Raw genomic sequence first — 11,835 nt, 5'->3', positions numbered from 1 at the left:
TCTGAAAGATCTTGCTCGTAGTGACTTATCTGTGGTAATTACCATATGTGGTTGTGACACTTGTAAGATGGGTTTGTGTAAAGTGTTTTCAGCACTGATATTTCTATTAATTGTTTGTGTATGTACCAGTAACTCCGTTTCAATAAGCAGAAAATTACAAAATGAAGATTTTTTATATCCTTCGCGGTATAATAACTATGAAGAGATGACGAATTTGTTCAGAGACTTGAACTCAACATACCCACATTTGGCAAAATTACACTCTATTGGCAAATCTGTACAGAACAGGGACCTGTGGGTTTTAGAAATCAGTGGAAACGTCCACCAACGTAGTTTAGGCGAGCCAATGTTCAAGTATGTAGCAAATATGCATGGAGATGAAACAGTTGGTCGAGAATTAATGATATTTCTGGCCCAATATCTGCTGAAAAATTATGGTTCAGATGCTAGGGTGACTCACCTTGTAAACACAACTGACATATTTCTTATGCCGTCTCTAAATCCAGATGGGTACGAGGCATCGCAGGTAAGAACAGTGTACGAATAAATGAACAGTTATTCACTAGTTGTTCTTGAGCAGTAAGTTATCCTGCACCAAATACTGTTGAAAAAAAATTTCCAATGTCTGACAAAGTTGTTGGTGCATATTACAATATTTTTTGTATACAGGAAGGATTATGTGATTCTAAATCAAGATTTGAAGGAAGGTTGAATGCCAATGGTGCTGACTTAAACAGAGACTTTCCAGACCAGTTTGATACAAAGGAAACAAGTGGAAATATTCTTGATGGGCGTCAGAATGAGACAGTTGCTGTTATGACATGGATTGTGTCTAATCCATTCGTTTTGTCAGGAAATCTTCATGGAGGAGCAGTTGTTGCTAGTTATCCTTTTGATGATTCAGGGTAGGTTTTTAAGAGACTGTACCAGTGATTATAGGAATATAAATAAATTCTCCATGTAATACATTCCCCATCTCATTATCAATCATATAATTCTGGTGATATATGTTGAATTATCACCTATTACTGCAAGGCAGATGTCTTTGCAGCAAACTGTCTTTGTAGGATTTAAGGTTTTCACAGCAGTGAGTCTGAAGGTGGCTCTCTTCTGGGTTGTTGCGCCATGTAGTCTGGTAGAAGTTTATCAACGATGGTGGAGGCAGCAAGGACCTCTGAAATGTTGGTAAACTTCTACCAGACTACACAGCGCAACAACCCAGAAGACAGCCATCTTTATGTTTTTTACATTGTAGTAGCCCTTAGAAAGGTAATTTTGTTCATGTGTAGAAAATACTTTATATTGTACAATTAATGCTTTCCAGAGGTTTGTTTGTTTTTTACTTTGCATATATATTTGTTCTGCTGTGTATGTAATAATGTAAGAGAATTTAAACACCATGTACAGTTTAGGGCACTCCTAGCTACATTTCATTCTAAGTATACAAGTGTGTAGAATTTTAGAGGAGGAAATCAGTTATTTCCTAAGTGGTGCCAGTTATAATCACAACAGCAAAACAGGCTGAGAATTTCTGCAGTAAAATATATGTACAGTAGTTGTACAATCTTATGTATTGCATTTTTTATATTAGCTGACATTGTTTTGGAATAATTTGAACAGGTAAGTGTTCCTTCATCATCATCATCTCCTATCAAGGATTGGGCCCTTGGCCCATTCCAGACACTTGCTTAAGTCAGCTTTCTTATTAGTCTTCTTTTTTAGTCCCTTAGAGTAGCAGGTGACAAGCTTGCTGCCTCCAAACATTTTGTACTCATTCCTGATTTGTCTGCTACAAAACATCTCGTTCATGCTTGTAAGGTTCTTTTACATGCTGTAAATATAGGACATGGAACCGCTAGCTTTACTTCCCCTCCAAAGGAAGTTGTGCTACAGATTTTTATCGTCCTTAAAAATCCATCGACATCACCCGGGTTTGAATCCTCAAACGTTGGGTCCATTGGCAAGCACACTACCACTAGACCACTGGGGCAACGTGTTCCTTTTGTTCAGAAAATGGTACATGATATAAATATTGGTATAATTAGAACTTACAACTTATTGAAACCTTTTCTAAATTGCATATTAAATTTAATATGTAGAAAAGTGGCATAGTACCTGTTCCCAGCAGTAAATGGGTAACAAGTACAATGTCTGATTCATAAATTAGAAGAATACACACTTGTTATTCACTTACTGTAGGAAAGATGTTTGATTCTCATAACATATTTGCAAAATTGAATGACATGATAAGTGATATGACATTAGGTGAGCAGATAGGATGTGTTTTTTATATTAGTATTCAATTTTCTTAGGTTATATTAATACATAATGGGACAGATGAGAAATGTGTACAAAAGTTTGGTTGGAAAACCTGAAGGGAAGAGACCACTTGGAAGATCTAGGCATAGATGAGAATATAACATTAAGATTGATGATAAGTAAGTAATGTTGTATGGTGTGGAGCAGATCCAGGAGATTAAGGATAGGTATAGGTTAGCTCTTATAAACATGGTAATGAACATGGTGTTCCACAAAAGACATTAAATTTCTTGACCATGTACGGCTATCAGCTTCTCAAGAAGGGTTCTGCTCTATGCAGATTGTTATTTTCATATGTCAGGGATCTGACAGCTTAACCCAAAAATACCGAAGAGTGACTCTGTTGTTGCTTTTACTGATTTAACTGACCTTACTTGTAAAATATTTAAGACATTTATTTGATTTTTATGTTTGGTTAGAACGGGTCGTGAATGCTGTGTTGATAGCCCTTCTCCAGATAACGACTTGTTCAAACACCTTGCAAGAGTGTATGCTAGCGCAAATCCAATTATGCGAACTGGAAATGCATGCCCTCCAGAATATTTTGGTCGTGGAATCACGAATGGTGCACATTGGTATGAGGTGAAAGGTATGTGGCTTTACACTGTGTACATATGAGCATTAAACGTTTGGTAATGTTACAACGCTTTGTTTCATCCACAAAAAGAGATTACATTTTCATTGTGTTTAAACTTCATTCACAGGTGGAATGCAGGATTTCAACTATGTTCATTCCAATTGCTTTGAAGTTACATTTGAACTGAGCTGCTGCAAATTTCCCAATTCATCTGTGCTCTCCATGGAATGGGCAAACAATAAAGAATCTCTTCTATCTTTCATAGAAGCTACACATATGGGAGTGAAAGGTATGATTGAACATAGTTTTTCATTTTGGGAATATTTTTATTGGTTTACTGACTTTTGTAACAGTTTATGTGTGAAGCACTAACCTAAAAAAGAATTGAAGGTCTCATCCTATATTTTAAACTGCTCTTGTAAAGCATACACTGTCTCAACATTTTTTCAGACCACTGTATTTATTTTATCAACACAGCAAGTAGCCTATATTCTTTATTAAATTTCTCAATTGTTTCTTCATTGGACTAATTTGAGTAATGTGTACTGAGTTAGATTACAAAATAAACTAAGCAGGGAGTGGAGAATGTTACAAGATATAAAAAGGAGTGAAGAGACTGTCTTCTGGGATGTTGCACTGTGTAGTGTGGTAGATATTGAATGATGTGTTAGAGGAGTTTTCTGCCTCCATCATCATGACACAGCATTCCGGAAAACAGCCAACCATCTTCATACTTGTTGCTGAGAGAACCTGAAATCTCACCTATAATATACAATGTTTTCTATTTGGGTACAGTTTTAAATTTATTAGTTTGGAATTATATGTGGAGCTACACAAATATTGAGAAATATTTTGTGGACTTTACATTTTAATTCTGATGCATGCAAGGTATTCTAAAACCCAGAAAAATTGTTAATGTCGCCTGTTTACTCTTATGCTTTTTGCTGTTGGAATATTCACTGCATGTTTCAAAACCAAATTCATTAATTCATGGGTTAAGTTAAAAAAAATTATAATGAAATTGTATTTGTGTTTTGGTTGCTCTAAATTAATTTATATCTCAGAAGAACATTAATTAACAATCTTGTAATCACTTTTTAAATGTATGCTGTTATTCACTAATCAAATGTGGAGAAATAATGTGTTATCTAATATGAATTTAAGAAGTTCACATAATCAAATGAAATCATTTTATTTAACTGCAAGCAGTATTCTCTTCATTTTAATTTGGTAAATTTAATTTTTGCCTGAGATTTATTTATAATATCTCAGTATTTCTACAGTTTATTATACTGTGCTGTTTATTCATTAGGTGTTGTTACTGATGAAGATGGAAATGGGATAGAAGGAGCACAAATTGGTGTGTTGGGTATACTTCATAATGTCAGTACAACTTCACATGGTGAATATTGGCGTCTTCTCCTCCCTGGCACCTACAATCTAGTCGTCTCAGCATGGGGATATGAACCAGTAACTCCTGTTCCCATAACTGTGGTGCAAGGAAATACAACTATAATGAATTTCTCCCTCAGATTTGCATCTCCACAGTCAGGTATATATAACTGAACAAAGCCTGATTTTCACTCACTTAACTGTGTCTTAGCTTCTATATTCTTTTCACATACTTCCTTTACAGTTTTCTTCCTGTGCACTGTATCTGAAAAATATTTTCAGTTTTACCACAGATATTAATCTTATCCCATTAAATATGTCTTATTGACAGGACTTCAGGTGGTTATAAATGCATTGGTGAACAAAGCCCTGTGTGCAAACAAGAAAACTGTATGATATTTAAAGTCCCTGAACCAGTTTACTGGGTAATAAATAAAAGTGTTACTTGATCATGGTACAAATATATCACATAGAGTTGATTCATTCTGTACATAAGAATTTTAGAGAGCAAGCAAAAAATATCAGTATATTGGCAGTATTGTTAGAATTTAATAATTAGATACATTGACCCTTTTACCATTTAGACTATGAGAATACAAAGAGTTCTACAATCTCTGTTAAGTAATGTACTGAAATATGAGGCTACAGAAATATGGGGAAACTGGATCACATTAAATTAACTTGTCAGTTTGTTTATTATAGGGTAAAAATGTTTATAAGTTAAAAATTGTTATTAGGCCAATGAATTTGTGTTAAAATGTTTCTTGTTACAGAACAGTTGCTGAATGGTTTTGCTACATGGGTTATAATTGTGCCAGATTAAATTAAAATAGAAAAGTATATTTTATTCATTATGCTTCACAAGGTATAACATTTAAAAGTTGGGTATAAAAGACACAGGTTTTAACAAGAAATTAATATAATTTTAGTGTAAGTTTATGTTAGCATAAATTATGCTGTACCAGTGTACTTAATCTTCGGCAACAGGCTTAAATCTACCTGAAAATCTGGGTTTATTTCCATCTACTAAATTCTGATTTATGTTCAAGGATCATGTGATCAGCGTGCAATATTTCCTTTTCATTTCATGTGTTTCATGTGACAAATATATTAACCTCCTGTTGTAACATTCTATTTATGATTTGTTAAACATGAATGTTCAAACTTCTGTGGAACCATCACATTTACATGCACCATGCACTACATGTTATTTTATACTTTCTTAGAGGAATTTTAATTTTTGCTCACATAAATGTAATAATAGTTGATTTTTATGGACACAGATTGTAAGTCTTGGTATTTTTATAGATTTGATGTTCTCATGGCCATGAAGATGTCATTGGTGGTCTTCTGGTGGTACTTAACTACAAATCCTTACAATATCACAAACTAGAAGACCACCAGCAAAATCATAACAGAAATACATGCAATATTTATTTTTTTTTAGTAAATGTCAGTTGTTTAACTCCAGTTTTATGACAGAAATTGTTATCTTCTTAATTATGCATCAAGAATAATGAGTTTGAAGAACTGTTGTATGTTCATGTGTTTATTTTTAAAACAGTAGTTGTTTGTAATGCTTTTATTCCAGTTTACTTCTTAAGCTCGTCAGATGGAAAATTATAAAGAACTTGGATGTTCATGTTTGCACCATTCTTCATCTGCATTTATTGAGAAGAGATTGATAATATCTTGTAAGAAACGTTTTGTGTGTGCGTGACATTTATGTGTTCAAGGATTTAGATGGTAGTAAGTTTTGTGTTACATAAAAGGCAGGGAGTTTCTTCAGTATCTGAACAAATATTCACTTCCCATGGAGAACTCTGCTCCATGAATAAATAAGATTTTACCATGAATGTCATAAATATGATATGTTATGAATATCATACACTGCTTCTGGTGAGTCTCATTTCATATATAGGGTTCATGTTTAATAGTTATGTACATGTATCTGATTCTGATGTGTCCGATTTTATGTGGTTTATGTTCCATCATTTGTGTATTAATACTCATATGAATATAGTCATTTTTGAATGACCTTACTTAAGCAACTACTTCTGTAGTAATGCTTGTTTTACAGAGTAATCTCATGTTGTTGCAATACATAGTTTTAATGAGCATACCTCAGTCCTGAGCAAAACAGGGACAAGCTATTGCTTTATACAGTGTATGTAAATTAAATGTTTAAATATTTTTGTACACATTTGCTGCCTTTTACATCTGTCAACAAAATAATGATTTACATACAGTGTACCTTAATATTTTGCTTTCATATTCCTCCTATCCAGTGTAGAGAAAGCACTGTATATTTTTTTTATTCTCTTTATTTCTTACATTACTACCCCTATTGTTGCTGTCTGTATAGTTTATTTGTTTGACATGATTAACCAACATCTAAGTTTTATGGCACTAAGTAGAAAATTTATGTCGATGGTAATGTCCATATTAGCATTAGTGAAGTAACAGGTTTTAGTAGTTGTGGCTGAATTATTTCAACAGAGGAACAAATAATGTTCTATGTATTGGCTGGAAGATATTCTAATTGTCAGCTTTCACTAACCTTACATTGGTGTCCTCATTTGTATGTCTCTTAACTACCTCTTGTTTATTACTCAGCATAACTCATGGATACACTCGAAGGCCAAACAACTACCCATGACTCCATATCACTGATCTACTACATGTATTCTTAACCCTATAGTGTGATATAATAAGGTTACCAGTCTGTGTAGTTTACTGCAGTATTTCTGTGAATTATGCATGTTAGCAGAGAAGTAGATTACTTAGAGAAGGTGAATCATGGAAGTAATTTTGATGATCAGTAAAATAAACTTCTCATTATGTTGTTGCATAACAGTGGGGAATATGTAGATTTTTAAATTCTTGTATTACAGTTTTTAGCCACAATTTTTATGTAGCTAAATAAATATCAGTTCTGCAGACATTTTTGTGTCTTTTGTTATTCTTTTACCTTTTGCTTTACAGAATAATAAAATGGTTTTCCATTAGATTCACCTTTTCCAAGTCCTGTCATTTAAGTAACTTTTAGTTCTCAGTAGAACAACTAATAGAAGTCAAAACAAATGCCCTTGCCAAACTGTAGCATTTAAAGGAAGATATTGTCAAAAAACAAATCAGTAATTTTGTCTCAGTACACACATACTGTTTAATGTGGATAGCTGTTTGTAACTGGCTTCTCTGCAATGTAGTAATACTTTGAACACAAGATACTGTAGGAGTCACATGTAAGTTCTTCCAGAAACAAGAGCTTGGAACTGTGACATAACTAAAATGGTTGTTATTCAAAATAGCTTTAAAATTCTAATAATGACATTGGAATAGGCCAGTGGGCCTAAGCTTCAAAGCTGATGAAGAATATTGTTATCACTAAATTGTTGTCATTACTGTATAAAACAGGCATATCGAACTCATTGTCTGCATAGGGCCACTTAAAAAAAGGAGGTGACTGTTCCAAGGGCCATCAAATGGATGGAAAAATAATGGCCTCCTGCTTTACGAATTCCAAGCTTAAGCTCAGAATATTTCACCACAAGCACACACAAATGTGAATTTCACTGAGATACATTTTTATTTTATTAATTGAAATATAAAACAGTGCTATTTGACAAGCATTGGAAACTTAAATGTTGTTAAAACTGGGACATTTTGGACCATATATCTTGTATATAATTAAATTTTATTTTTAAAGCAGGTGATGAGAGTGACTTAAATGTAGTGTCTCCACCCCCACATGATGAATATGGGTTTATTACACCAACTGAATTCAAGCATCACAAGTTCCAAGAACTAGAGGCACAGCTACAACTTTTGGCATCAAATTATCCCAATATTACCAGATTGTATGAAATTGGATCAAGTGTTGAGGGCCGAAAGCTATATGTCATGGAGATATCTGACAAGCCAGGAACTCATGAACAAGGTGAGGGTTTGCTTTTATTTACATATGAAAATTGTCCTGTTTCTTCATATTTCAGTAATGTGGCCAATAGGCTTGCCACACTTTATATTGCATTTAATGCATTCTTTGCATAGTGATCATATAGTGTGAAAATTCTGTATATTTATGTGCATGTCCTAAACTACCATACTATAGAGACATTTGGTATGGGACTATACACCAAAAGGTATTGGCCAAATTCCATTTTGTCCCATGCCCTTCTACTTAAACACTACTCCCGGGGGTAAAGCCGGCCGGGGCGTGATGCTGACCACTCACCCCCATCTAGTGCCGGGGTCAAGGAAGAGAGGAGCTATACCTCCACTCACCCCAAACGCCTACATGGCGTATAGTGGGACAAACTTTACTTTACTTTATGCATGAAGTTCAAATCAAATACAATTTGTCAAGCAAGACTTGTAAAAAAACAGGAACATTTTATATAATATAGATCCCATTACTTACTTATGTATTACTTTGATGTAATCATTTTTAGGTGTATTTGCAGCTAAGAATTTTAAAAATGCACCTAGCTTTACCTTGTCTGATTACCAGCCTGTCTATCTAGTTGTAACACTGAATGGATTATACTAAAAATTTTGACCACATTCCAGTTTTGTTGAAGATCAAACAATAGTAATATACACTTTACATGAACACCTAACTGTGTCATGATGATTGACCTTGGTCCTAATCCAAGGGTTAGAACTGTATTATGCATGGGCGGTGGTGATTATAATAAACCAAACTTTGTTGGTGTAGTTAACACTCTTTATTTGTGATGTCATAGATTAAATCCTTTCTCTAGATCAGCTGTTATGTCTGAAAAATTGTTCATCATCACCACGTGCTCTACAACCCAGATCGGGTCTTGGCTTCCACTAGAAATCTCTCCCACCTCATTCTATCCTGGGCTACTTTCTTCCAATCTGAACATTTTTTATGCTTTTTAAATACCATCAACAAAAGTCTGTACTGGAACCTGAAGATAAGCCCTTCCATATTCTTAAGCACTTGTGCATAAACACTTTCTCATCTCATTTGATACCACATCACTGTAACTGATAGTGTGGCATTAAATCGACTAGAGATAATGATACTGTGTTTATTGCAGGTGAACCAGAGTTTAAGTATGTAGCTAACATGCATGGCAATGAAGTGGTAGGACGTGAACTGCTGTTACTGCTCATCAAATATCTCTGTGAGAATTATGGCACTGATCAACGCATCACAAACATTGTTAACTCAACCAGGATACATATCCTGCCAACAATGAATCCTGATGGCTATGAACATGCCTTTCCAGGTACTTCAAAATAGTTGTGTTTTCATATGTAAGTTAAATTTGAGAGAGAAGACATAACTGCCCAAGTATCTGCACTGTTTTACATCGTTGGTAAGATTTCATGTGTCTGGATGTCAAACTTGTCTCAACTTTGCCACATTTTGGAAACACTGGTACATCCCTAGAGCCATTGTGCAAAGGTGCAAATTATGTCAAATGTTACATCATAGAAGATTTAAGGTTCTCACAACAGTGAAGGTGCCCATGGTGGCTTTCTGGTTTGTGACAGTGTAGACTTGTAGGTTGTTACATCATTCTGAATAATTTCAATAGACATTTGTAATAAGTGTATTATGTTACGTTTCTTTTCAGGAGATTTCAGTAGTTTGGTGGGACGACCAAATTTTCATGGTGTAGATCTCAATAGGAATTTTCCTGATCAGTTTGGAGTTACTCAGGTACAGTGACACAGAGCATGTGTTGTAATAGTTGGAAAAGGCACTGTTACTCAAATGGCACTTAATATGTATAGTAATCCGTCATGAATTTAAAGTGCAAGGGTACAAAATATATTTGTTTTCACATAACCAGATTCAAAGTACCTGACTTACCTCAAAACAACCTGACAACTTGTCTTATGTTAACAAACAGGAAAATATCTAAATTACCTTGGGAGTGGAATTAATACTGCAGTTCAATTGCCATTAATATCATATTTTATAAGCTTTTCCAAGAATACTTTTTTTATGGATATACATGCATGAATATGTACACCATACAGTGATCTTTTACACAACATGTGATGTTGTGTGTCTTGTTTAAAGACATATTTAGTAAAGCTGCATCTGGTGTTTATAAAATTCAGATGGAGCTGATAATCTGTATGTGTGAATCCTCTAAGCAAGAGCTACTACACTGCATTTTGCATAATTTGTTATGATCATATAATTTTGTTATGTGTTACTTATAGTTCAATGCTAAAGCAGAGCCAGAAACATTGGCTGTTATGAAATGGATCCATTTGTACCCATTTGTTTTATCGGCAAATCTTCATGGTGGAACTTTGGTCGCCAATATGCCATACGATGATAATCCAACCCAGACAAGTGGTCAGCCTTATGTAACTCCAGATGATGCAGTCTTTAAAATGCTTGCAGAAGCATATTCCAGTGTAAGTTTGTATAATTATGATACTTACATAAGTTTGTTTTACAGTCTTTGGTTCAGTGTCTGTTACAGTCTTAGACTAGTGTTTGAAATTTCTCCATGAAGGTCTTTAACTATTTGGTTAAATTGGATAGTTTGGAATGAGATTCTTAAGCAGGACATTTTAAGAACATGGTTTTCCCATTTGTTTAATTTTGTTTGAATTTCGTGATTGGTTCTGTATTTATTTCCTTCATTATGTCTGAAATTCCTTACAGTTAGACACAATTATAGCATTCATTTTCGAGCAATCCTAAATACTTACAGGATATCTTTATACACACACACACACACACACATGTATATTTGTGTGTATGGTGCTATGAAACTGATCCATCTCAATTGTATACATTGACCATATACAAATATGGAAATTATCAGTTGAGTTCATGGTAGCTCTTCCCTGATTTTCTGGGGTCTTGGAAGAAATCTTACTGTACAAATGCTGAAAAATGTTTAGTTTCTTTTTTATGTAAAAAATGTGTGTTACAACCCGCTTAATTAAAATGCAGTACTTGTTTTGTGGCATGTTTATTACTCCTGAATTTAATTTTAATGTAGAAAATACCATGCCTTTTCTTATAAAAGTATATAATGAATATAAAAGAATCACATAAAATTATTTTTTCCTCTATGCTGTTATGAACAAGAAATTGATTTGACCTTTCTGATATTCCCACAGGCACACAAGAAAATGCATTTAGGAAAACCCTGCCCCAAAGCTTCAAATGAAGAATTTTCAGATGGAATAGTGAACGGTGCCAGGTGGTACGTTGTGTCTGGTGGTATGCAGGATTGGAATTATTTGAATACCAACTGCTTTGAGATTACTCTGGAACTTGGCTGTTACAAGTTCCCTCCAGCTAACCAGCTTCCCACTTTCTGGCTTGACAACAGAGAAGCTCTGCTTGCTTATATTGAAGCTGTGAGTTCTTTTATTGCTTTAAAGCTGTGACTAGAACAACCATTTTCAGAATAATGCAGTGGTTATATCTTTACAGTACAATGTCTTTTTTGCTTGCATGATGTTTTGACAAACTTGCAAAGTTAATTTTTTGTTATTTAACTGAAACTAAGATAAATAATTTGTTCTGATAT

At 34.2% G+C, this 11,835-nt stretch overlaps 1 protein-coding gene across 2 annotated transcripts in view; it reads left to right on the top strand.

The window, feature by feature from the left end:
* Positions 1–30: 30 nt before the first annotated feature.
* Positions 31–11,835, top strand: part of LOC110826868 (carboxypeptidase D) — a 29,877-nt gene continuing 18,072 nt past the window's right edge. The window contains exons 1-10 of one of the 2 annotated variants that reach the window (XM_022057934.2): positions 31–526; positions 670–905; positions 2,739–2,908; positions 3,024–3,185; positions 4,209–4,448; positions 8,001–8,228; positions 9,361–9,552; positions 9,904–9,989; positions 10,502–10,702; positions 11,420–11,662. In XM_022057934.2, the coding sequence (XP_021913626.2) occupies positions 68–526; positions 670–905; positions 2,739–2,908; positions 3,024–3,185; positions 4,209–4,448; positions 8,001–8,228; positions 9,361–9,552; positions 9,904–9,989; positions 10,502–10,702; positions 11,420–11,662 (2,217 nt within the window). In that variant the 5' untranslated portion in view covers positions 31–67. Of the gene's footprint in view, positions 527–669; positions 906–2,738; positions 2,909–3,023; positions 3,186–4,208; positions 4,449–7,997; positions 8,229–9,360; positions 9,553–9,903; positions 9,990–10,501; positions 10,703–11,419; positions 11,663–11,835 lie in introns of both variants that reach the window. The other variant, XM_022057933.2, reaches the window with a different exon arrangement.

This window comes from Zootermopsis nevadensis, unplaced genomic scaffold, assembly GCF_977971745.1.
Source record: "Zootermopsis nevadensis isolate Lab colony 2312 unplaced genomic scaffold, Znev_1.0 Znev_ptg000009l, whole genome shotgun sequence".
Taxonomy (NCBI): domain Eukaryota; kingdom Metazoa; phylum Arthropoda; class Insecta; order Blattodea; family Termopsidae; genus Zootermopsis; species Zootermopsis nevadensis.
The sequence above is the reverse complement of the archived record's forward strand: the minus strand, read 5'-3'. Positions and strand labels throughout refer to the sequence as shown.